Source organism: Dendrobates tinctorius, unplaced genomic scaffold (assembly GCF_039654945.1).
Source record: "Dendrobates tinctorius isolate UK_male_01 unplaced genomic scaffold, ASM3965494v1 ptg000344l, whole genome shotgun sequence".
Lineage (NCBI taxonomy): Eukaryota > Metazoa > Chordata > Amphibia > Anura > Dendrobatidae > Dendrobates > Dendrobates tinctorius.
Window position 1 is genome coordinate 268,483 of NW_027362010.1, and position 27,301 is coordinate 295,783.

The following is a 27,301-nucleotide window of genomic DNA, read 5'->3' on the forward strand; positions in this document are numbered from 1 at the left end:
AGCTTCATTGGAAAAAAATGTGCTTTTCTTTCAAAAATAAGGAAATTTCTTAGTGATCCTAAACTTTTGAACAGTAGCGTAAGTACTTGGATAAGAATACAGTAAATACAGTAATTAAACAGAGCCAGCATGGAGTGGTAGCAAACAAGTAATGCCAGACTAATCTAATTTTCTTCTATGATGGAATCACTGACAGGGTGGATCAGGGAAATGCGGTAGATATAGTATATCTCGACTTCAGCAAAGCATTGGATAAAGTATGTTATACTATTCTTATTGAAAAAATGACAGTATGGGATTGATAAGACTCCAGTTAGGTGGATTCATAACTGGCTCAGTGATCATACTTAAATAGTGGTAATAAATTGTTGCATATACAATTGCAAGAGAGTTTCAAATGGGGTACCACAAGGCTCTGTCCTTGCCCCAGTGTTACAAGTGGAGACCACAAGGCTCTGTCCTGGCCCCAGTGTTACAAGTGGGGACCACAAGGCTCTGTCCTGGCCTCAGTGTTACAAGTAGGGTACCACAAGGCTCTGTCCTGGCCCTAGTGTTACAAGTGGGGTACCACAAGGCTCTGTCCTTGCCCAAGTGTTACAAGTGGGGTACCACAAGGCTCTGTCCTTGCCCAAGTGTTACAAGTGGGGTACCACAAGGCTCTGTCCTGGCCTCAGTGTTACAAGTGGAGACCACAAGGCTGTGTCCTGGCCCCAGTGTTACAAGTGGGGACCACAAGGCTCTGTCCTGGCCCCAGTGTTACAAGTGGGGACCACAAGGCTCTGTCATGGCCCCAGTGTTACAAGTCGGGACTACAAGGCTCTATCCTGGCCCCAGAGTTGTTTAACATTTTTATAAATGATCTAGATAAGGGAACTGAAGGTAAACTAATCAAATTTGCTGACAATGCAAATCTAGGAGGGATAGCTAACACTAGAGAAGACAGAGAAAGTATTCAAAAGGATGTTGAAAAAGAATTTGGTATACTAATAGCTCACAGACTGCACATGAGTCACCAATGTGATGCAGCAGCAGAAAAGGCAAACAGTGCTAGGATGTATTAAGAGATGCATAGAGTCTAGATCATGTGAAGTAATGATCCCCTCTACTCCTCCTTTGTCAGGCCTCATCTGGATACTGTGTCCAGTTCTGGTCACCACATTATAAAAAAGACATTGAAAACTGGAGCAAGTTCAGAGAAGAGCGACCAGGATGGTGAGCGGACTGCAAAGTATATCCTACAAGGAACGGTTAAAGGATCTAGGAATGTTTAGCTGCAAAAAAGAAGACCGAGAGGAGACTTAATAGCCGTCTGCAAATATCTGACGGGCTGTCACAGTGTAGAAGGATCATTTTTATTCTCATTACACATGGAAACACGAGAAGCAATGGGATGAAACCGAAAGGGAGAAGACACAGATTAGATGTTAGAAGGCTGACAGTGAGGGCAATCAGTGAGTGGAACAGGCGGCCACGAGAGGTGGTGAGTTCTCCTTCAATGGAAGTCTTCAAACAGAGGCTGAACAGACATCTGTCTGAGATCGTTTAGTGAATCCTGCATTGAGCAGAGGGTTGGACACGAGGACCCTGGAGGTCCCTTCCAACTCTAATATTCTATGATTCCTCTGCTTCCCCAGTCTCCTCTGCTCCACCACTCTACTGTTCTTCCTTAGTCTCCTCCGTTCTGCCAATCTCCTGTGCTCTCCAAGTCTCTTTTGCTTCCCCAGTCTCCTCTGCTCCTCAATTTTCTCTGCTACCCCAGTCTACTCTGCTACCCTGATTTCCTGTCTCCTCTACTCAGCTGCTCTCAAATGATCCCCCTGTCTCCTCTACTCCCCCCGTCTCCTTTGCTCCCCTCCATCTCCTCTGCTCCCCCCCGTCTACTTTGCTCCCCCGTCTCCCATGCTCTCCTGTGCTTCATCAGTCTCCTCTACTCCCCCGGTCTCCTGTGCTCTTTGGATCATCTGCGATCCCCCAGTCTCATCTGCTCCCGCCGTCTCCTCTACTTCCCCATACTCCTCTGCTCCCCTGGACACTGTATGACTCTGGGCACTATATGACTTGACACTGTATGACACTGGGTAATGTATGTGTCATGCACAGTGTGGTAAGACAACACAAAGGGATGAGGGGATGGAAGCCCAAATGCTAGGTGTGACAAATCGCACATGGAAGGGGGGGTCGACTTCGCTCACCTCGGGTGGAGGGGAGAGAAGGGCCCATAAGGGATCGGCTCTTTGGCGCCACCACTTGCCCCAAGTCAGTCAGAGAACTGCACCAAGGGCAAATAGTCACTGAAAAGGCTTCCCTTATAGGTACGAGTTAATGAGGCGCTCTCAGTGAGGGGGGGATATATATCACCAGTCCAGGCAGGGGATATATATATATATATTAAACCTCCCGGCCATCACTGCCAGAGTTTCTCACTAAAACAGTACCGTACGCTGCCACCGGTTCCTCATTCGAAATAAGCCCCGTCCGTCAGCAGGCTTATATCAGGTCAGAAACCAACCGGGGTAGCGTATAATAACCATCGGAGCGTGCGGACGTGGGAATTCGTGTATCAAGATAAAACAGCAGCCCAAGATTAATTTTATATTTAATCGCCGAAAGGCGCACTAGAAATATTCAGGTATATATTTACAGAAGAATATACAGGTATACAGTCAAAAGTGTAGTACAAGGATAGGGTATAGACAGGGAGGCGCTGATGGATCACAGGTCCAAATCTTAGTTACATGGTTTTCCTAGCCCCATCAACTAACGGATCCTCCTGCCAGTAGAAAACTAAGCTCAAAATGAGGAGCTGCCTCTTCTTTCCTAGGCTGTTCCCTCCCACACTCTGTGCCCACCCCTGGTCTTGTGCAGCCTCTCTCCTACCATCTCTGAGAGTATGATTTTCCAGGCAGAACCGTGGATGGCCCATAACTTTCTGCCCGTAGGTCTGAATAGAACAGCAGCAGTGCCACTGGATTCTGCTGGATTTATCTGTGCAGGGAGACCAAATATGCCTACCATATGTAATCCCTGGTAGCTATGCTTCATAACTCCATAACACAGAGTGCTACAGGTGGCTGCCAGGCATGGGCATGTGGGGGAAGGAATTTTAGTTCCGAGAATGTGCTCGGCTAGGCTTACAGATATTGCATATTGCTGTTATTATAGGTCATTTTCCAGATTCAATACCTCAGAGACTTTCTGTGACTTGTAGTGGCATGGTGTCTCCATGTGTTTGAGTCAGATAAAGGAATCCAGTTTGGCTGTAGCTGCACTAAAGCTCACACCCATGTGCTAATTGCTAGTTACCGAGTTTCAAAGGGCTTGTTCTTGGAGTTTAATTAATGGAAAACAATGAGCCTGTGGAATCCCAAGGGTGGGGGGCACATTTCAGGAGTGGAGTGAGATGTCCTGAACCTACGATCCAAAATGGAGTCTCCCTTGTCCCTCACACTAGGGAAATAGGGAGTGGAGAGCCCTAAGCAGATCTAACAGCACCCTGCCTACCCTACCGTCCCTATATTGGTTCCACACCAATCGCCGAGCAGGAAACCAAAGCCCTGTATATCCCTAGAGCTGGGCCCTAAATTGGGAAGGGGGATGAGCTCTGGTCAGTCCCCACTGTACACTAAAGACAAGAAGGGAGGCAAACAAGGAGAAGCAACTTATGTTGAGCAGACTCAGAGGGGTAACATCAAATATCCTCCAACAGCATCAGAGAGGAAAGAAGCCGGCATCTATAGCTCCAAGCCTTTACAAGGGGAAATGTGAATATCACCAGCGCCTCCCTGAAGAAGACTGAGTCTGTAAACACCCAGGTCCAGGTGTGTCAATTAGAGCAGGAGGAAGGTTGCCACTGGGTCCAAAAGTCAGAAGGATTAAGAAGGTGTCTGCAATGCCAAACGCAGAGACCTTCTCCAGACAGATGCAGAGCAACTGTCTGTAGCATCTGACACAACCGTGACAGTGTGACTCTGGGCGCTGTATGACCCTGGACCTTGTATGTCACACATTCACACCTGTACTCTCCCTGTCTATTCTCCTGCTCCCTGCGGTTATTCTCGTCACTATGCCGGCACTGAGATATTGGGCAGCAGGGGGCGCTGCAGGCGCTGCTCCTCCCCCTCTGTGCATTGTGTTGTTACACGGGGAGTTTTCTAGTAATTGTTATAAGCAAATGATCCAAGAAAGTGGAAATAACAGAAAAAGTCTCACAGCTGCGACAACCAGTGCAAGAGGAGAGAGGCTGCGACACAGAGGAGAGAGGCTGCGACACAGAGGAGTCCGGAGTCTGGAGCAGCACAGTCCACAGGTGAGGGCAGGAGCGGCTGACACTATATATTATATACTCACTATATATACACATGCTTCCTTCCCTCTTTCCCTCTTCTCTCTCCATCTTTCCAGATTTCCTCTTTGATCCTTGTTCTTCTCTGATATTTAGTAAATAGATACAATGTATCAGTGACTGCTGCTGTCCTGCTGGGGTCACTGGACTGTCAGCTCCTTGGCCCAGGGCTGCCGCGTCCTTGCTCCTCTGTGTATGCAGCGCATAGATATATTTATACACACACCTGTATACACCCTATATACACTCCTCTATATACCGTATATATGCTCCTCTATACACCCTATATATACTCTTCTATGCACCTTATATACACTCCTCTATATACCCTGTATACACTCCTCTATACACTCCTATATATACCCTATATACCCTCCTCTATATACTCTATATATACTCCTCTATATACACTCCTCTATATACCCTATATATACTCCTCTATATACCCTATATATACTTCTGTATACACTCTATATACTGCTGCATACAGTACACCTTATATACACTCCTGTATACAATCCTCTATACGCCGTATATATACTCCTCTATACACCGTATATATACTCCTCTATATACCCTATATACACTCCTCTATATACCCTATATACACTCCTCTATATACCCTATATTCTCTCCTCTATATACCCTATATACACTCCTCTATATACACTCCTCTATATACCCTATATACACTCCTCTATATACACTCCTCTATATACCCTATATACACTCCTCTATATACCCTCCTCTATATGCTGCATATATACTCCTCTATACACCGTATATATACTCCTCTATATACACTCCTCTATATACCCTATATATACTCCTCTATATACCCTATATACACTCCTCTATATACCCTATATATACTCCTCTATATCCCCTCTATATACCCTCCTCTATATGCCGTATATATACTCCTCTATACACCGTATATATACTCCTCTATACACTGTATATATACTCCTCTATATACCCTATATATACTCCTCTATATACCCTATATACACTCCTCTATATCCCCTATATATACACTCCTCTATATACCCTCCTCTATATGCTGTATATATACTCCTCTATATACCCTATATATACTCCTCTATATGCCGTATATATACTCCTCTATATACCCTATATACAATCCTCTATATACCCTATATATACTCCTCTATACACTCCTCTATATACCCTATATACCCTCCTCTATATACCCTATATATACTCCTCTATATACCCTATATACAATCCTCTGTATACCCTATATACACTCCTCTATATACCCTATATATACTCCTCTATATACCCTATATATACTCCTCTATATACCCTATATATACTCCTCTATATACCCTATATACACTCCTCTATATACCCTTTATACACTCCTCTGTATACCCTATATATACTCCTCTATATACCCTATATACACTCCTCTATACACCCTATATATACACTCCTCTATATACCCTATATACACTCCTCTGTATACCCTATATACACTCCTCTATATACCCTATATATACTCCTCTATATACCCTATATATACTCCTCTATATACCGTATATACACTCCTCTATATACCCTATATACACTCCTCTGTATACCCTATATACACTCCTCTATATACCCTATATATACTCCTCTATATACCCTATATATACTCCTCTATATACCCTATATACACTCCTCTGTATACCCTATATACACTCCTCTGTATACCCTATATACACTCCTCTATATACCCTATATATACTCCTCTATATACCCTATATATACTCCTCTATATACCGTATATACACTCCTCTATATACTCTATATACACTCCTCTATATACCCTATATATACTCCTCTATATACCCTATATATATACTCCTCTATATACCCTATATACACTCCTCTATATACCCTATATATACTCCTCTATATACCCTATATATACTCCTCTATATACCGTATATACACTCCTCTATATACCCTATATACACTCCTCTATATACTCTATATACACTCCTCTATATACCCTATATATACTCCTCTATATACCCTATATATACTCCTCTATATACCCTATATATACTCCTCTATATACCCTATATATATACTCCTCTATATACCCTATATATATACACTTCTTTATACACCCTATATACACTCCCGTATGCACCCTATATATACTGCTGTATGCACTCTATATACTCTATATATACTCCTCTATAGACCCTACATATACTGCTGTATACACCTTATATACACTCTTCTGTACACCCTATATACTCCTGTATAATTACATATATGTACAGCTCTGGCACAAATGAAGAGCCCGCTGCACAATGTTCAGTCTGTCTGATTTTTCTCTTTATATTTCTGAGTAAAATGTAAATTGCTCTTTTATTCTATAAACTACTGACCACATGTCTCCGAATCTCCAAGCAATAAATTTTGTATTTATTTTCAGAAAATGAGAAATGGTCAAAATAACAAAAAATGTAGAGTGCTTGTAGACCTCAAATATAATGCTAAGGAAGCAAGGTCATAATCATTTAGAAACCACAATCCTAATGTTTTACCTCAGGAAGAGTTCAGAGATCAATATTCTGTGGAATCCCCATGATTGTTGATCCCAGCTTTCCTGCGTCTCGGCTGCTTTCCTCCAGTCTCTCACTCGGCTTCTGGGTGACCTTATGCCGCTCCTGGTACACACATGTCAGCAGTTCTTCTTTGTCTGATGGCTTGTGACTCTCCATCATCCTGATTACATTCCAGAGGTTCTCAGTGGGGTTCAGGTCTGGAGATCGGGCGGCCATGGCAGGGATTGGATGTGGTGGGCTCTTAATTTTTGCCAGAGCTGTATATCTGCAGACACACATCTGTATACACCCTATATATACTCCTGTATACACTATATATATATATCTGCAGAGGGGACAGTGAGGAGGTAATCTGCAGAGTTTCCTTCAGTCTTCTGTGTCTTGTAGGGTCAGGACATGAGCCGGTTCCTTGTCTTTGTGGTGGTCTCGTTGGTGCTGGGCCATGATGGCTGCTCCGCGGGTGTCGACATTGCGCAACTCTCAGGTAAGTTCTTCTCATTGGACCCGTCCAGAGTTTGGGGTGTAACAATGTTTATCGTCCCCTGGATCCCCCAATACACGAGGACTTATTATTGCATTTGCACCATTTTCTCTCGTTCTTGCTTTATCTTGACTTTATACAGTTGATTTTATTTGTTTCTCCTGTTTTCTCTTCCCCGGGGGTCTCTCTTCCCCTGGGGGTCTCTCTTCCCCGCGGGTCTCTCTTCCCCAGGGGTCTCTCTTCCCCGCGGGTTTCTCTTCCCCGGGGGTCTCTCTTCCACGTGTGTCTCTCTTCCCCGGGGGTCTCTCTTCCCCGGGGGGTCTCTCTTCCCTGGGGGGTCTCTCTTCCCCGGGAGTCTCTCTTCCCCGGGGGGCTCTCTTCCCCACGGGGGCTCTCTTCCCCGCGGGTCTCTCTTTCCCGCGGGTCTCTCTTTCCCGCGGGTCTCTCTTTCCCGCGGGTCTCTCTTCCCCGGGGGTCTCTCTTCCCCACGGGTCTCTCTTCCCCGGGGGACTCTCTTCCCCGCGGGGCTCTCTTTCCCGGGGGTCTCTCTTCCCCGCGGGTCTCTCTTCCCCACGGGTCTCTCTTCCCCGGTGGTCTCTCTTCCCCGCGGGGGCTCTCTTCCCCGCTGGTCTCTCTTTCCCGGGGGTCTCTCTTTCCCGGGGGTCTCTCTTTCCCGGGGGTCTCTCTTCCCCGCGGGGGCTCTCTTCCCCGGGGGTCTCTCTTTCCCGGGGGTCTCTCTTTCCCGAGGGTCTCTCTTCCCCGGGGGTCTCTCTTCCCCACGGGTCTCTCTTCCCCGGGGGTCTCTCTTCCCCGGGGGTCTCTCTTCCCCGCGAGTCTCTCTTCCCCGCGGGGGCTCTCTTTCCCGGGGGTCTCTCTTCCCCGCGGGTCTCTCTTCCCCACGGGTCTCTCTTCCCCACGGGTCTCTCTTCCCCACGGGTCTCTCTTCCCCGGGGGTCTCTCTTCCCCGCGGGGCTCTCTTCCCCGCGGGTCTCTCTTTCCCGGGGGTCTCTCTTTCCCGGGGGTCTCTCTTCCCCGGGGGTCTCTCTTCCCTGGGGGTCTCTCTTCCCCGCGGGGGCTCTCTTTCCCGGGGGTCTCTCTTCCCCGCGGGTCTCTCTTCCCCACGGGTCTCTCTTCCCCACGGGTCTCTCTTCCCCGGGGGTCTCTCTTCCCCGGGGGTCTCTCTTCCCCGCGGGGGCTCTCTTCCCCGCGGGTCTCTCTTTCCCGGGGGTTTCTCTTTCCCGGGGGTCTCTCTTTCCCGGGGGTCTCTCTTTCCCGGGGGTCTCTCTTCCCCACGGGTCTCTCTTCCCCGGGGGTCTCTCTTCCCCGCGGGGGCTCTCTTCCCCGGGGGTCTCTCTTTCCCGGGGGTCTCTCTTCCCCGCGGGTCTCTCTTCCCCGGGGGTCTCTCTTCCCCACGGGTCTCTCTTCCCCGGGGGTCTCTCTTCCCCACGGGTCTCTCTTCCCCGCGGGGGCTCTCTTCCCCGGGGGTCTCTCTTTCCCGGGGGTCTCTCTTTCCCGGGGGTCTCTCTTCCCCGGGGGTCTCTCTTCCCTGGGGGTCTCTCTTCCCCGGAGGTCTCTCTTCCCCGCGAGTCTCTCTTCCCCGCGGGGGCTCTCTTCCCCGCGGGGGCTCTCTTTCCCGGGGGTCTCTCTTCCCCACGGGTCTCTCTTCCCCACGGGTCTCTCTTCCCCACGGGTCTCTCTTCCCCGGGGGTCTCTCTTCCCCGCGGGGGCTCTCTTCCCCGCGGGTCTCTCTTTCCCGGGGGTCTCTCTTTCCCGGGGGTCTCTCTTTCCCGGGGGTCTCTCTTCCCCATGGGTCTCTCTTCCCCGGGGGTCTCTCTTCCCCACGGGTCTCTCTTCCCCGGGGGTCTCTCTTCCCCACGGGTCTCTCTTCCCCACGGGTCTCTCTTCCCCGGGGGTCTCTCTTCCCCGCGGGGGCTCTCTTCCCCGCGGGTCTCTCTTTCCCGGGGGTCTCTCTTTCCCGGGGGTCTCTCTTTCCCGGGGGTCTCTCTTCCCCGGGGGTCTCTCTTCCCTGGGGGTCTCTCTTCCCCGCGAGTCTCTCTTCCCCGCGGGGGCTCTCTTTCCCGGGGGTCTCTCTTCCCCGCGGGTCTCTCTTCCCCACGGGTCTCTCTTCCCCACGGGCCTCTCTTCCCCGGGGGTCTCTCTTCCCCACGGGGGCTCTCTTCCCCGCGGGTCTCTCTTTCCCGGGGGTCTCTCTTTCCCGGGGGTCTCTCTTCCCCACGGGTCTCTCTTCCCCGGGGGCTCTCTTCCCCGCGGGTCTCTCTTTCCCGGGGGTTTCTCTTTCCCGGGGGTCTCTCTTTCCCGGGGGTCTCTCTTTCCCGGGGGTCTCTCTTCCCCGGGGGTCTCTCTTCCCCGCGGGGGCTCTCTTCCCCGGGGGTCTCTCTTTCCCGGGGGTCTCTCTTCCCCGCGGGTCTCTCTTCCCCGGGGGTCTCTCTTCCCCACGGGTCTCTCTTCCCTGGGGGTCTCTCTTCCCCACGGGTCTCTCTTCCCCACGGGTCTCTCTTCCCCGGGGGTCTCTCTTCCCCGCGGGGGCTCTCTTCCCCGCGGGTCTCTCTTTCCCGGGGGTCTCTCTTCCCCGGGGGTCTCTCTTCCCCGCAGGTCTCTCTTCCCCGCGGGTCTTTGTGCGCAGGTTCTGTGGTTTCCTGATGTGGCTGATGGGCCCACTTTCCCTTTGCCTCGTGATAAACACTGATGGCTTTTCTTTATCAGTTCCGGTCTTGTGACTTTTTAGTGACAATTTTGCTTATTCCCTTAAAATGTCACACAGTCGCCACCAAACATTTCAGACATGAAATCAGTGCGGGGGGGTTGGAGGAACTGCGGGAAAATGTAACCTGCGCCCAAAGGCCATGAGAAGGCGAAACACGTGAGAAAATGCCGGAAAACGACGCAAATGGGAAGATAAATGTGGCGCAAGCAAAAAAGGAGAAGCAGAACCTAGATCCAAATGTCAGACAAAGTACAGCGCATTTCTCACTCTGTGCACAATCTGTGACCCTCTGGGGCCATTTTGAAGATTTTGGGGCCAAAACAAGAAGTAATATAAGAAGCCGGAAGTATGAAGAGAGACATCATAGCCACAAATGACGGCTGGAGCCCAATGTGACCAGTGGGAGAGAGAGTGAGCACAGGGGATCATAGACCTACTCTGTCCACGGCACATAATGCTGCCATACAGTGCCATGGGGCCACAGAGCAGCGGACTGCCGGACACCGCTGCTGGTCTGATGGCGGCACACTGAGGGTATGACAGTATCAGGAGGAGAATAGGTGGAGACGGACAGACACACATCTGCTGCTTCATGTTCTTACATCTTTTACATGTCGTCCAGACAACGTTATCACGGGTGTTCTGTGGTTCTCATGGAAAGACCGCGTGTCCACAAGAAAGTCACAGGGATGAGTCTGTTACTGATGAAAATCACCTGTACAAGACTATGGGTAGTGAAAATCATGGACAGCACTCGGATGGCATCAAGGTGTAATCAGTGTGCAGCCGTGCGCTGTCCCTGCGCTGTCCGTGCACAGTCCCTGCGCTGTCCGTGCACAGTCCCTGCGCTGTCCGTCTGCAGTCCCTGTGTTGTCCCTGTTCTGTCCATCTGCAGTTTGTGTTTTGTCTAGGTGCTGTCTGTCGCAGTCCCTGTGTTGTCCCTGCGCTGTCCGTCTGCAGTCCCTGCGCTGTCCGTCTGCAGTCCCTGCACTGTCCATGCACAGTCCCTGCGCTGTCCATGCACAGTCCCTGTGTTGTCCCTGTTCTGTCCATCTGCAGTCCCTACGCTGTCCGTGCACAGTCCCTGCGCTGTCCGTGCACAGTCCCTGCGCTGTCCGTGCACAGTCCCTTCGCTGTCCCTGTTCTGTCCGTCTGCAGTTTGTGTTTTGTCTCTGTGCTGTCCGTCTGCAGTCCCTGTGCTGTCCGTGCACAGTCCCTGCGTTGTCCGTCTGCAGTCCCTGTGCTGTCCGTGCACAGTCCCTGCGTTGTCCGTCTGCAGTCCCTGCGCTGTCCGTGCACAGTCCCTGCGCTGTCCGTGCACAGTCCCTTCGCTGTCCCTGTTCTGTCCGTCTGCAGTTTGTGTTTTGTCTCTGTGCTGTCCGTCTGCAGTCCCTGTGCTGTCCGTGCACAGTCCCTGCGTTGTCCGTCTGCAGTCCCTGCGCTGTCCGTGCACAGTCCCTGCGTTGTCCGTCTGCAGTCCCTGCGCTGTCCGTGCACAGTCCCTGCGTTGTCCGTCTGCAGTCCCTGCGCTGTATTGCACAGTCTCTGTGTTGTTCCTGTTCTGTCCATCTGCAGTTTGTGTTTTGTCTCTGTGCTGTCTGTCGCAGTCCCTGTGTTGTCCCTGTGCTGTCCGTGCACAGTCCCTGCACTGTCCCTGCACTGTCCGTCTGCAGTCCCTGCGCTGTCCGTGCACAGTCCCTGCGCTGTCCGTCTGCAGTCCCTGCACTGTCCGTCTGCAGTCCCTGCGCTGTCCGTCTGCAGTCCCTGCGCTGTCCGTGCACAGTCCCTGCACTGTCCCTGCGCTGTCCGTCTGCAGTCCCTGCGCTGTCCGTGCACAGTCCCTGCGCTGTCCGTCTGCAGTCCCTGCGCTGTCCGTCTGCAGTCCCTGCGCTGTCCGTCTGCAGTCCCTGCGCTGTCCATGCACAGTCCCTGTGTTGTCCCTGTTCTGTCCATCTGCAGTTTGTGTTTTGTCTAGGTGCTGTCTGTCGCAGTCCCTGTGTTGTCCCTGCGCTGTCCGTCTGCAGTCCCTGCGCTGTTCGTCTGCAGTCCCTGCACTGTCCATGCAAAGTCCCTGTGCTGTCCGTGCACAGTCCCTGTGTTGTCCCTGTTCTGTCCATCTGCAGTCCCTACGCTGTCCGTGCACAGTCCCTGCGCTGTCCGTGCACAGTCCCTGCGCTGTCCGTGCACAGTCCCTTCGCTGTCCCTGTTCTGTCCGTCTGCAGTTTGTGTTTTGTCTCTGTGCTGTCCGTCTGCAGTCCCTGTGCTGTCCGTGCACAGTCCCTGCGTTGTCCGTCTGCAGTCCCTGCGCTGTCCGTGCACAGTCCCTGCGCTGTCCGTGCACAGTCCCTTCGCTGTCCCTGTTCTGTCCGTCTGCAGTTTGTGTTTTGTCTCTGTGCTGTCCGTCTGCAGTCCCTGCGCTGTCCGTGCACAGTCCCTGCGTTGTCCGTCTGCAGTCCCTGCGCTGTCCGTGCACAGTCCCTGCGTTGTCCGTCTGCAGTCCCTGCGCTGTATTGCACAGTCCCTGTGTTGTTCCTGTTCTGTCCATCTGCAGTTTGTGTTTTGTCTCTGTGCTGTCTGTCGCAGTCCCTGTGTTGTCCCTGTGCTGTCCGTGCACAGTCCCTGCACTGTCCCTGCACTGTCCGTCTGCAGTCCCTGCGCTGTCCGTGCACAGTCCCTGCGCTGTCCGTCTGCAGTCCCTGCACTGTCCGTCTGCAGTCCCTGCGCTGTCCGTCTGCAGTCCCTGCGCTGTCCGTGCACAGTCCCTGCACTGTCCCTGCGCTGTCCGTCTGCAGTCCCTGCGCTGTCCGTGCACAGTCCCTGCGCTGTCCGTCTGCAGTCCCTGCGCTGTCCGTGCACAGTCCCTGCGCTGTCCGTCTGCAGTCCCTGCGCTGTCCGTCTGCAGTCCCTGCGCTGTCCATGCACAGTCCCTGTGTTGTCCCTGTTCTGTCCATCTGCAGTTTGTGTTTTGTCTAGGTGCTGTCTGTCGCAGTCCCTGTGTTGTCCCTGCGCTGTCCGTCTGCAGTCCCTGCGCTGTTCGTCTGCAGTCCCTGCACTGTCCATGCAAAGTCCCTGTGCTGTCCGTGCACAGTCCCTGTGTTGTCCCTGTTCTGTCCATCTGCAGTTTGTGTTTTGTCCCTGTGCTGTCTGTGATTAACATTGCAGTGTACGGGGAAAATCTTTGTAACTGATTTATTATTTATCCAGACATTAAAATGACTGAATTCTATGTTTTTCGCGGAGCTCCTGCACCTATTATTATTATTATTATTATTATTTATTTCTATAGCGCCATTAATTCCATGGTCCTGTACTTGAGAAGGGGGGTTACATACAAAGTTATAGATATCATTAACAGTAAACAGATTTACAATGACAGGCAGGTACAGAGGGGAGAGGACCCTGTCCTTGCGGACTTACATTCTCCGGGATAGTGGGGAAGAGACAGAAGGTCGGGGGTGCAGCAGCTCAGGCGGTGGTGAGGCGGCAGCTCAGGCGGTGGTGAGGCGGCAGAATGGTCATTGCAGGCTGTAAGATTTCCTGAAAAGATGGGTTTTCAGGTTCCGTTTGAAGGATCCGAGGGTGGTGGATAATCGGACGTGTTGAGGCATGGAATTCCAGAGGATGGGGGATATTCGGGAGAAGTCTTGGAGGCGGTTGTGTGAGGAACAAATAAGTGTGGAGGAGAGTAGGAGGTCTTGGGAGGATCGAAGATTACGTGAGGGAAGGTATTGGGAGATTAGTTCAGAGATATAGGGAGGGGACAGGTTGTGGATGGCTTTGTAGGTCAAAGTTAGTAGTTTGAACTGGATTCGTTGGGAAATTGGGAGACAATGGAGGGATTTGCAGAGGGGAGAGACAGGGGAGTAGCGAGGAGAGAGGAGGATTAGTCGGGCAGCAGAATTGAGGACAGACTGGAGTGGTGCAAGAGAGTTGTGTTATGATGAGTCACCGAAGGAGGAAAAAACAAAATACTAGCTAAGTCCAGAAAAACCAGAGAGGTTGGCAGCTATCAGATTGCAGACCCCTGAACCTATCCACAACAACTAGCAGCAGCCGTGGGGGGTTCCTACGGTGCCCTAGACCCCTCGATCACAGCCGGAGAACTACATAGCCTAAAGACAGAAAGGGGAGAAACTAAACTGCCCCAGAGCAGACCCCAAAGCAATAGGCAGCCCCCAACATATAATGACAGTGAAGCAAGATGAAAACACTAACACAGATAGAAAGATAGGTTGAGCAAATGATGGGGCCCAAGCTAACTAAATAGGACAGGATAGGAAAGCTGCTGTCTGCCATCCGCAAAAACCCTATCAAAATAAGAGCCAACAGACTGATAGGAAAAACAGGCCCTGAAGTCGCTAGGCTTCAAAAGACTTTATCAGCACTCAGGTATATTCTGAAGACAGAGCGAAAGATCAACAGATCAGAGACAAAAATGGAATTCAGCTCACCCCCGGCCGGGGATGGCAGAACTCCCAAAAAGCAAGGCAAAACAAAAACAAAACTGAAGTGTACAAAGCAGAGCAGAAAAACTTAGCTTTGAGACGCAGGAATCAGACTGGTCTCCGAGAATCCAGTAGGATCACCAGCAAGGCAGAAGGGCGTCGGCTGCCTTATATCCAGTCCTCAATTCCAGCCACCCAGTCATCATCTAGCTGCCCAGGTATTTGGTAATCAGCCTCACTACCTTCCTTCACCAGAGGAGGGAGTTCATCAGACCTCAACAGTGAAGGGAAAAATGAACTCACAACAGAGTTGGCAGGGAGGCCACAGAGGAGGGTGTTGCAGTAGTCAAGGTGGGAGATGATGAAGGCATATACACAAGTTTTAGTAGATTGAGGGCTGAGGAAGGGACGAACTGTCTATGGGACTGTTCACATGTCCATTTTTTTCCTCAGACCAAGCGGTCTGTACAAAATTGCTGCCATCTGAATGATAAAAAAGTGTCTGAGATGCAGCGCTCCAGATGACAGAGCTGGACAGCAAAAGGAAATGTAAATTACATGAGTGAACCTGCCTCTGAGAGTGCAGAACCATCCCCCCGCTCATATCAGCCTCAGCCCCTGAGAGTGCAGAACCATCCCCCCCGCTCATATCAGCCTCAGCCCCTGTGAGTGCAGAACCGTCCCCCCGCTCATATCAGCCTCAGCCCCTGTGAGTGCAGAACCGTCCCCCCGCTCATATCAGCCTCAGCCCCTGTGAGGGCAGAACCGTTCCCCCGCTCATATCAGCCTCAGCCCCTGTGAGGGCAGAACCGTTCCCCCGCTCATATCAGCCTCAGCCCCTGTGAGGGCAGAACCGTTCCCCCGCTCATATCAGCCTCAGCCCCTGAGAGTGTAGAACCGTCCCCCCCACTCATATCAGCCTCAGCCCCTGAGAGTGCAGAACCATCCCCCCGCTCATATCAGCCCCAGCCCCTGTGAGGGCAGAACCGTTCCCCCACTCATATCAGCCCGAGAGTGCAGAACCGTTCCCCCGCTCATATCAGCCTCAGCCCCTGTGAGGGCAGAACCGTTCCCCCGCTCATATCAGCCTCAGCCCCTGTGAGGGCAGAACCGTTCCCCCGCTCATATCAGCCTCAGCCCCTGAGAGTGTAGAACCGTCCCCCCCACTCATATCAGCCTCAGCCCCTGTGAGGGCAGAACCGTTCCCCCGCTCATATCAGCCTCAGCCCCTGAGAGTGCAGAACCATCCCCCCGCTCATATCAGCCTCAGCCCCTGTGAGGGCAGAACCGTTCCCCCGCTCATATCAGCCCGAGAGTGCAGAACCGTTCCCCTGCTCATATCAGCTTCAGCCCTTGAGAGTGCAGAACCATCCCCCCGCTCATATCAGCCTCAGCCCCTGTGAGGGCAGAACCGTCCCCCCGCTCATATCAGCCTCAGCCCCTGTGAGGGCAGAACCGTTCCCCCGCTCATATCAGCTTCAGCCCCTGAGAGTGCAGAACCGTCCCCCCGCTCATATCAGCTTCAGCCCCTGAGAGTGCAGAACCGTCCCCCCCGCTCATATCAGCTTCAGCCCCTGAGAGTGCAGAACCGTCCCCCCCGCTCATATCAGCCTCAGCCCCTGTGATGACAGAACCGTCCCCCCGCTCATATCAGCCTCAGCCCCTGAGAGTGTAGAACCGTCCCCCCCCACTCCCCCCAAATTGCACCAGAGTGCAGCAAGCAGGATTTGCACTGGTATGCAACCTTAAACAACTTAGACTGCAAAACAGGAAGGTTGCTCAGGCACCTCCCCAGTGAGGAGGAAGCAATATATACATAATGTCCCACAGCCATTGGTTGGGGAGGAAATAGCAAGTGCATGCACTGACCCTTTAAGAGGGTGGGAGTGCACGCGCGTGCCCTAAGCACATGGCTAGAGGACCGACTGGAAGCATGTGGAAAACATCCAATGCCAACAATACCCAAAAGGCTCATTGTGCAAGTTGGTAACCAAAAGCAATCCAAGAGGGGATCCAGATGTATATCCTGTGAGCGTCAGCTCCTGGGAGAATAAGGGCCTATGCGGCAAAGGGACCCTGGATAGAGGAGGTATACGGGTGGTGTAAAGAGATTTGGGTGTAATGCATTGCCTTATGTCTCTGGACTGTAGCGGCAACACCTCCAAATTAGTATCTGTCAGATGGATGACAATATGCATGCCATGTCTCCTGTCTATAGAAAGGTAACATCATGAATGGAAACATGACAGTAATATCTCCTGCCTGGGACTTCCAGGGGTGAAGACATTGTGGATGTTGGGGATCCCATAATTTTCTAAAAGATAAAGCCACATCCCATGGCCAGCCCTGTTATGTCACTGAAGGGGTGGTATGTAGCTGTGACTTGTGTTAAGAGAAGCTCATTGTCGGTGCGCTGTGGTTCTGTACCATTAGCCCCATAAACGAAGAGCTCCCCTTCATAACAGACAGAGGAAACCCTGTGACATCAGGTTAGTACATGTCTTCTGTTTATCCTTTTTATGTTGTGTGATTTATGGGTCAAGTCGGCCTGTATAAGTGATTGGTGGAGGCAGCCCCCCTATATAGCATACTGTATATAGCAGGGCTGTGTGGAGACTCATACTGTATAGAGGGGGGCTGTGTGAGGTCTCATACTGTATATAGGGGGGCTGTGTGGGGTCTCCTACTGTATATAGGGGGGCTGTGTGGGGTCTCACACTCTATATAGGGAGGCTGTGTGGGGTCTCATACTGTATATAGGGGGGCTGTGTAGGGTCTCACACTATGTATGGAGGCTGTGTGGGGTCTCCTACTGTATATAGGGAGGCTGTGTGGGGCTCATACTGTATATAGGGGGGCTGTGTGGGGTTCATACTGTGTATAGGGAGGCCGTGTGGGGTCTCATACTGTATATAGGGAGGCTGTGTGGGGTCTCCTACTGTATATAGGGAGGCTGTGTGGGGTCTCATACTGTATATAGGGGGGCTGTGTGGGGTCTCACACTCTATATAGGGAGGCTGTGTGGGGTCTCACACTATGTATGGAGGCTGTGTGGGGTCTCATACTGTATATAGGGAGGCTGTGTGGGGCTCATACTGTATATAGGGAGGCCATGTGGGGTCTCATACTGTATATAGGGGGGCTGTGTGGGGTCTCATACTGTATATAGGGAGGCTGTTTGGGGGCTCATACTGTATATAGGGGGGCTGTGTGGGGTCTCAAACTGTATATAGGGAGGCTGTGTGGGGTCTCAAACTGTATATAGGGGGGCTGTGTCGGGTCTCATACTGTATATAGGGAGGCTGTGTGGGGTCTCACACTATGTATGGAGGCTGTGTGGGGTCTCATACTGTATATAGTGAGGCTGTGTGGGGTCTCACACTGTATTTAGGGAGGCTGTGTGGGGCTCATACTTTATATAGGGAGGCCGTGTGGGGTCTCATACTGTATATAGGGAGGCTGTGTGGGGTCTCACACTGTATATAGGGAGGCTGTGTGGGGCTCATACTGTATATAGGGAGGCCGTGTGGGGTCTCATACTGTATATAGGGAGGCCGTGTGGGGTCTCATACTGTATATAGGGAGGCCGTGTGGGGTCCCATACTGTACATAGGGAGGCTGTGTGGGGCTCATACTGTATATAGGGAGGCCGTGTGGGGTCTCATACTGTATATAGGGAGGCCGTGTGGGGTCCCATACTGTATATAGGGAGGCTGTGTGGGGCTCATACTGTTTATAGGAAGGCCGTGTGGGGTCTCATACTGTATATAGGGAGGCCGTGTGGGGTCTCATACTGTATATAGGGAGGCCGTGTGGGGTCTCATACTGTATATAGGGAGGCCGTGTGGGGTCCCATACTGTACATAGGGAGGCTGTGTGGGGTCCCATACTGTACATAGGGAGGCTGTGTGGGGCTCATACTGTATATAGGGAGGCCATGTGGGGTCTCATACTGTATATAGGGAGGCTGTGTGGGGTCTCATACTGTATATAGGGATGCTGTGTGGGGTCTCACACTGTATAGAATCATAGAGTTGGAAGGGACCTCCTGGGCCATCTTGTCCAACCCCCTGCTCAAAGCAGGATTTGCTAAATCATCCCAGACAGATGTCTGTCCAGCCTCTGTTTGAAGACTTCTATTGAAGGAGAACTCACCACTTCTCGTGTCAGCTTGTTCCACTCATTGATCACTCTAACTGTCAAAAAGTTTTTTCTAATATTTAATCTGTGTCTCCTCTCATTCAGTTTCATCCCATTGCTTCTAGTCTTTCCTTGTGCAAATGAGAATAAAGATGATCCTTCTACAATGTGACAGCCCTTGAGATATTTGTAGACAGCTATTAAGTCTCCTCTCAGTCTTCTCTTCTGCAGCTAAACATTCCCAAATCCTGCAACCTTTCCTCATAAGACAGGGTTTGCAGACCGGTCACCATTCTGGTCGCTCTTTTCTGAACTTGCTCCAGTTTGTTGATGTCTTTTTTAAAATGTGGCTCCCAAAACTGGACACAATATTCCAGATGAGGTCTGACCAAAGAGGAGTAGAGGGAAATAATGACTTCACGTGAACTAGACTGTATGCTTCTGTTAATACATCCTAGAATTGCATTTGCTTTTTTTGCTGCTGCATCACACTGTTGACTCATATTCAGTCTGTGATCTATTAGTATACCCAAGTCTTTTTCACATGTGCTGTTGCTTAGCCCTATTCCTCCCATTCTATATATGCTTTTTTCATTTTTATTGCCCAGATGTAGTACTTTGCATTTCTCCCTGTTAAAAACCATTCTGTTAGTTGCTGCCCACTGCTCCAGTTTATTTATATATTTTTGAATCCTCTCTCTCTCTTCTCTAGTATTAGCTATCCCTCCTAGCTTTGTGTCATCAGCAAATCTAATCAGTTTACCCTCAATTCCTTCATCTAAATCGTTGATAAAGATGTTGAACAATACAGGGCCCAGGACAGAGCCCTGTGGTACCCCACTTGAGACATTCTTCCAACTGGATGTGCAGCCATTTACGACCACTCTTTGGGTCCGATCACTAAGCCAGTTATGAATCCACCTAACAGTTGCCTTGTCCATTCCATACTTAGCCATTTTTTCAATGATGTGAGATACTTTGTCAAATGCTTTGCTGAAGTCAAGATATGCTATATCTACAGCATTTCCCTGATCCACCCAATCAGTGATTCTGTCATAGAAGGAAATTAAGTTAGTCTGACATGACTTATTAGTTACAAACCCATGCTGACTCTGTTTAATCACTTCATTCTTATCCAGGTATTGACATACATGTTGTTTAATAATTTGTTCAAAGATCTTTCCTGGTATAGAAGTCAGACTCACCGGCCTATAGTTGCCTGGATCCATCTTCTTCCCCTTTTTGAAGATAGGAACAACAATTGCTCTTCTCCTGTCTTCTGGCACTTCTCCTGTTCTCCAAGAATTTTCAAAGATTATGGAGAGGGGTTCAAAAATTTCTTCTGCTATCTCCTTCAGTGCTCTGGGGTGTAATTCATCTGGACCTGGAGACTTGAATTCATTTAGGTTAGCTAAGTGTTTCCTCACTATCTTTCTGTTTATAGATATCCTGGATTCTTCTATTCCCTTAATAGGACAGTGAAGAACAGTTGATGTTACATTTCGTTTCTGAGAGAAAACAGATGCAAAATAGGAATTTAAAAGTTCGGCCTTCTCAACATCCTGTCTTACCATTTCATCATTTTCATCCTGTAAAAATCCTATAGCATCTTTGACTTTTCTTTTACTTTTGACATATCCCCAAAATCCTTTATTATTGCTTTTGACATCTCTTGCAAGCCTCAATTCATTTTCAGCTTTAGCTAATCTGATTTGTGCCCTGCAGGTTCTGCAGACAGCATTATATTCTTCTTTAGATATGCCTCCCTCTTTCCATTTTATAAACATTTTTTTCTTCCTTTTTAGCATGTGCTTAAGTTCTGTGTTCATCCATCCTGGTTTCCTTAAACGCTTCCTATTCTTCCCTCTTTTCGGAATTGTTAACAATTGTGCTTTGAGAATTTCATTTTTCAAGATTTCCCATCCTCCCTGGACATTTTTGTCTTTAAGGATATCCAGCCATTGGATCCCTCCAATTCTCTTTCTGAGTCCCTTAAAATCTGCCTTTCTGAAATCTAACCTTGACGTCTGAGTCTTCACAGGTCTTCCTCCTCTAGTTATCCAACATTCTAAAATAGCATGGTCGCTACCTCCTAGGGTCCCAGCCACTTTTACCTCCTCAACCATTTCCTCCCTGTTTATAAGGATTAGATCCAAGGTAGCAGTTCCCCTTGTTTTCTCCCCTACCTTTTGGAAGATAAAGTTGTCAGCAAGAGAGGATAAGAATTTCCTTGACCTGTTAGTTTTGCCTGAGAGAGATTCCCATCAAATGTGTGGATAGTTGAAATCTCCCATGACAACTATGTCATATTTTTTGGAGAACTTGGCCATTTGATGCATAAAGAGTTCATCCATATCTTCAGCTTGCACAGGCGGCCTGTAGTAAATGCCTACAATGGTGTCCTTTCCATTGTTCTGTCCTTGTATTCTTACCCAAACAGTTTCCACAGAACTCCCAGTCTCTGAAGCTTGGATCTCTGTGCAGATATACGCGTTTCTAACATACAATGCGACACCTCCTCCTCGTTTATCAAGTCTGTTTCTTGCAAATAAGTTGTATCCTTCTAGTCTTGTATTCCAATCATGTGTATTGTCCCACCAAGTTTCAGTGATTCCAATGACATCATATTTCTTTTCCTGTGTTAGTAGTTCCAATTCTCCTTGTTTGTTGCCCATGCTTTGTGCATTAGTATAGAAACATTTTAGTTTGTGATTGTTTTCTCTTTGTCCAATATTTTTATTAATTAGATTCTTTCGTCTTTGTTCTTCCTTTCCACTTCTAATAGCAGAGTTCTCAATAGCATTTGTCAGGTGTATGGCTTTTTCTGGTCTTTTGCTTCCCTTCCCATGTTGTTCTAGTTTAAAGCTCTCCTTACAAGTGTAGCAAGGCGACTTCCAAATACATGCTTTCCAGTCTTCGTAAGGTGCACCCCATCTCTAGCAAGTAGTCCATCGTATAAGTAGTTCACTCCGTGATCCAGAAATACAAATCGTTGCTGACGGCACCATCGACGTAGCCAGTTGTTCACCTGCAGAATCTTATTCCACCTCCTTGTTCCATGGCCATGCACTGGGAGGATGGAAGAGAAGACCACCTGCGCTCCCAGTTCTTTCACTTTCTTGCCTAAGTCTTCAAAGTCTCTGCAGATGGTTTCCAGGTTGTTTCTTGCGGTGTCATTTGTCCCCACATGTAGTAGCAGGAATGGGTAGTCATCTGTAGGTCTGAAGAGTCCTGATATCCTGTCAGACACATCTTTAATTTTTGCACCTGGAAGACAGCACATTTCTCTTGAAGTTATATCCGGTCTGCAGATAGCGGCCTCTGTTCCTCTCAGCAGGGAATCCCCCATGACCACCACTCTCCGTTTCTTCTTCACAACATTTTTCTTTCTCCATCCAGGAGGACTCTGAAGGCGTACAAGGTTGCTGTTTGTGGGCAAAGTCTTATCCTGATGTATTTCTTCATCGTTCTCCTGCGTGAGAGCCTGGTACTGGTTTCTGAGCAGTATGGGTGCTGACTGCCTCCTGATCCTCCTGCTTCTCTGGGTCACATGTCTCCATTCCTCTGTTTCTTCAGGTGCACTTCGAATTTCTTCTCTTTCTGTAACATGAAGAGATAATTCTGCCCTAAGAACTCTTCACCTTCCTTAATGATCTTCAGCGTAGCTAACCTCTCTTCCTCCAGCAGGGACACAAGCTGCATTTGTGACATGTGAAGTTTGGCTTTTCCACTGGTAAGTCTGTGAACATGTAGCAAGAAATGCAGCTCACCAAATGGCTCCTGGCCTCTTCCATATTATAATAGTTATAGAAATTTCAAAACGATGAAAAATGAGCCCAAATTCGGCGCGCGGTTTACCGATTTCCTCTTTTCCGCTGCAACGGCCACAATCCAGTGATCATTGAGCTCTCGGAGACTCTTCACTTATCCCAGAAGGCACTGGGAATATGCAAATTCTCTCCTCAGGACTCTTCCCCTATTAACCTTCCGCTTCTTGTAATGTGCACTGTTGAAATCTAAAAAGCCATTTTAATCCACCTTTTTAAAGTGGGTTTTTGTAATAATTTTTTTCCCACTATGGCTGATCTCTAGATCAAGGAACACCATCTTTTCTTTATTAATTTGTGATGTAAAGGTAATCCCCCAGGTGTTATTATTGAGCTCCTTCATTAATTGTGCCGCTTCTTCCTCTGTCCCCTTTCATATAATAATCAGTTCATCTATGTTTTAACTCAGGAAGAGTTTAGAAATCAATATTCTGTGGAATCCCCATGATTGTGAATCCCAGCTTTCCTGCATCTTGGCTGCTTTCCTCCAGTCTCTCACTCGGCTTCTGGGTGACCTTATGCCGCTCCTGGTACACACATGTCAGCAGTTCTTCTTTGTCTGATGGCTTGTGACTCTCCATCTTCCTCCTGATTACATTCCAGAGGTTTTCAGTGGGGTTCAGCTCTGGAGATTGGGCTGGCCATGGCAGGGATTGGATGTGGTGGTCCTTCATCCACACATTGAGTGACCTAGCTGTGTGGCATGTCGCATTGTCCTCAGAGTTGGGGAACATTGCCTGAGCAGAAGGAATCCGCTGTTTTTCCAGGATAACCTTGTATGCGGGTGATTCATACGTCCTTCACAAAGATTAACCTGCCCAATTCCAGCTTTGCTGAAGCCTCCCCGAATCATCACCGATCCTCCACCAAATTTCACAGTGGGTGCAAGACACTGTGGCTTGTACGCCTCTCCATGTCTCCGTCTAACCGTTAGACGACCAGGCTTTGGGCAAAACTGAAAATCAGACTCATCAGAGAAGATTACCTTACTCCAGTCCTCTACGGTCCAATCCTTATGGTCTTTGGCAAACTTCAGCCTGGCTCTCCTCTGCTTCTCATTGATGAAAGGCTTGATTCTACCTTTACATGACTTGAGCCCTGCCTCTAGGAGCCTGTTACGAACTGTTCTTGCCGTGCGCTTCACCCCAGCTGCCATTTGCCATTGCTTTTGTAGGTCACTTGATGTCATCCTGCGGTTGCTGAGTGACATTCGTATAAGATGACGGTCATCCCGTTCAGTGGAGGGTCGTTTTCACCCTCTGCTGGTCTGTAGCTTTGTTGTCCCCAATGTCTGCTGCTTGACCTTGTTGTAATGGACTGCCGTCTTAGAAATTTTAAGGATGGAGGCAGCATGACGCTCACTGTATCCCTCTGCTATTAAAGCCAGGATTGAGCCCTTCTTTTTCTCACTCAAGACTTTTCTTTTCAACTCCTTTGGCACGGTTAAGTTATTTTTTCATTCCTATTACTTTTGGGATATTACTAGCACTTGTTTTGCCGTCCAGCTTGTCCTATTGCAGGAGGATCGTGAACACCACAGCAGGGATTTTATACTTTCCTTCGTTAAATAAGATTTGGTTCAGGTGATCACTAATCAGAAGCACATTAAGTAGGATGAGGTGTACTCTGGATGGAATTCAGCTGACAATGGAGTGGAATGGCTGTCAGACATGGAGAGAAGCGAATTTTTATAAAACTGTGCAGTGGGCTCTTAATTTTTGCCAGAGCTGTATATATTTCTTTGTATAGTCGCCGCCAGCCTCCACAATAATCAGAGAGAGTCCAGCTGCCACCAATCATTTAGTACAGGCCGTTACTGGTAACGTGGGGCCTCGCGAGGCTTCAGGGTGCGGTTTATAGAGTAAGAGGAATGAAGCTGTTACATTTTCTATCATTAATCCCACAATTCTGCCACACTGATAAATACACAAGAGATGTTAGATGGGACGAGATAACACAGTGTGTACAGGCGCATAAATAACCAGGAGAAGCACAAGAAAGGTACTAGACCTGATGTCACAGGAATGGCGCAGATCTGCAGGAGGGGGCACTCCAAATAGGAAACTGTGCAGTCCTTACAGCAGCTGTATCCCCCAGCACTGATCATGGGGTCTAGGCCAGAACCAGCTTTTACCAGGTACCAGCCGCTCCTACCGACCTCCCCCGGTGACCTCAGATAGGGGCCGGTAAATGATGAGATCCCTGATCTTAAGGATATTTGCCCCCCTGGAGGTCCCAGGCGGGAGATATTAACACCACATTTCTATCATAATTTTAGCTTTCTATACGAGACATGGCCGATATTAATTCTGGGCTAATGTGCAGACCGCAGAGCAATGCAAATGAATGTGCTGCGCTCGGCACTGCGCCACCATGCCGAAAATATGTCTCCCATATCTGTAGAGCCTACACCTGTCACTAATAACTAATATTCATATTTGGCACGTGGCCACACAAAGTCTGGGACATTGGCCATGTCGGTCTGAAGTCAGGAAGATCCTAATTACACAGGGACAGAAAAGTGTCAGCACCCAAAGGTGCCGCTTCCTATTCATACTGAGCGCATCACAAGAGGGGCCACATCACAGGAGGGGGCCGAAACACAGGAGGGGACGTATCACAGGAGGGGGCCGCATCACAGGAGGGGGCCGAAACACAGGAGGGGGCCGAAACACAGGAGGGGACGTATCACAGGAGGGGGCCGCATCACAGGAGGGGGCCGCATCACAGGAGGGGGCCGAAACACAGGAGGGGACGTATCACAGGAGGGGGCCACATCACAGGAAGGGGCTGCATTACAGGAGAGGCCAAAACCCAGGAGAGCCACATCACAGGGAGTGGCCGCATTACAGCAGGAGCCGCATCACAGGAGGAGACGTATCATAAGGCGAGACGCTTCACAGGAATGGGACGCATCACATGAAGAGGACGCATCACAGGAAGGGGACTCATCACAGAAGGGGCCACATTACAGGAGAGGCCGAAACACAGGAAAGCCACATCAGAGGGAGCGGCCGCATTACAGGAGGGGCCGCATCACAGGAGGAGCTGAAACACAGGAAAGCCACCTCACAGGGAGCGGCCGCATTACAGGAGGAACCGCATCACAGGAGGAGACGCATTACAGGAAGAGACGCATCATAAGCTGAGACGCATCACAGGAAGGGGACACATAACAGGAATGGGACGCTTCACATGAAGAGGACGCATCACAGGAAGGGGACGCATCACAGGAAGGAGCCACATCACAGGAAGAGGCCGCATCACAGGAAGAGGCCGCAACACAGGAAGAGGCCGCATCACAGGAAGAGGCCGCAACACAATAGGGGACACATCACAGGAGGAGCTGCATCACAGGAGGAGGCCACATCACAGGAGGAGGCCACATCACAGGAGGAGGCCACATCACAGGAGGGGGCCACATCACAGGCGGGGACACAACGCAGGAGAAGCTGCATCACAGGAGGGGCCACATCATAGCAGGGGTCATAGAGCAAATGGGAGGAAGAGAGTGTCAGCTCTTCTCCCCATGGCCCTGATTGACTATTCACAGTGCAGCCGTGCTCCTGTGCTCGACATCAGGGTGACGTGATACGTAATAATATCTTCTGTACAGTGTATATAATAGTATCAGATTTTGCATCTCTCTTTGCAGATGTTGATTTCGCTGACAGCCATTTTCCGGTGAAGAGAACGTCTTATCAGCTGATCCGCAGCACCGATGCTCTAAGTTTTTCAGATCACCCCAGTGTTTGCTACTTCATCCACAATGGCGGTGAGGACGGGCAAATCTCATGTCGGCTGCGCCTCACGAGGAGTAAGTTTAACTTTAACCCTTTTGGACTTCGCTTTGGAAAGCGACAACAGAACGACGTGACGAAGCGCACAGACGCGAGCAGCTACATTATACCTTACCTGCTACGGATGAAAGACAGACTGCTGCCGCCGTGCCAGCCCGAGCCTGTGCAGCGCTGCTAGGTTTTATATCATTGCTCTTCTGCTGATATTTTGTATCTTGCGTCAATTTACAGTTTTTATGGCGAAACATCCGTGAGATTGCTGTGTATATAATAAACGTCGGTGCATCCTCATTCCTATATCCTGAGACAATAAAAGATCTTACCGATCTCCCTGAAGTGCTCAGCATCTGTCATAAAGAAACACAACCCAATACACAGAACAGGAGGAGCGGTACTGTGCAGTGTATATATATATACAGGAGGAGTGGTACTGTGCAGTGTATATATACAGGAGGAGGGGTACTGTGCAGTGTATATATACAGGAGGAGCGGTACTGTACAGTGTATATATACAGGAGGAGCGGTACTGTGCAGTGTGTATATACAGGAGGAGTGGTGCTGTGCAGTGTATATATACAGGAGGAGTGGTACTGTGCAGTGTATATATACAGGAGGAGCGGTACTGTGCAGTGTATATATATATATATACAGGAGGAGCGGTACTGTGCAGTGTATATATACAGGAGGAGTGGTACTGTGCAGTGTATATATACAGGAGGAGTGGTACTGTGCAGTGTATATATATATATATACAGGAGGAGCGGTACTGTGCAGTGTATATATACAGGAGGAGCGGTACTGTGCAGTGTATATATACAGGAGGAGTGGTACTGTGCAGTGTATATATACAGGAGGAGCGGTACTGTGCAGTGTATATATATATACAGGAGGAGTGGTACTGTGCAGTGTATATATACAGGAGGAGTGGTACTGTGCAGTGTATATATACA

General features: G+C 49.5%; 2 protein-coding genes across 2 annotated transcripts in view; one reads left to right on the forward strand and one right to left on the reverse strand.

Annotated features, from left to right (window-relative positions):
• LOC141074961 (glycogen [starch] synthase, liver-like) overlaps nucleotides 1-27,301 on the reverse strand; it is a 226,217-nt gene that overhangs the window by 192,589 nt on the left and 6,327 nt on the right. The gene's annotated exons all lie outside the window — the stretch shown is intronic.
• On the forward strand, nucleotides 3,894-26,687 carry LOC141074960 (uncharacterized). Its single transcript, XM_073562282.1, has 3 exons — nucleotides 3,894-4,306; nucleotides 7,321-7,417; nucleotides 26,207-26,687. Exons 1-3 carry the CDS (start codon nucleotides 3,980-3,982, stop codon nucleotides 26,527-26,529), a joined length of 747 nt encoding a protein of 248 aa, XP_073418383.1. The 5' UTR covers nucleotides 3,894-3,979; the 3' UTR covers nucleotides 26,530-26,687.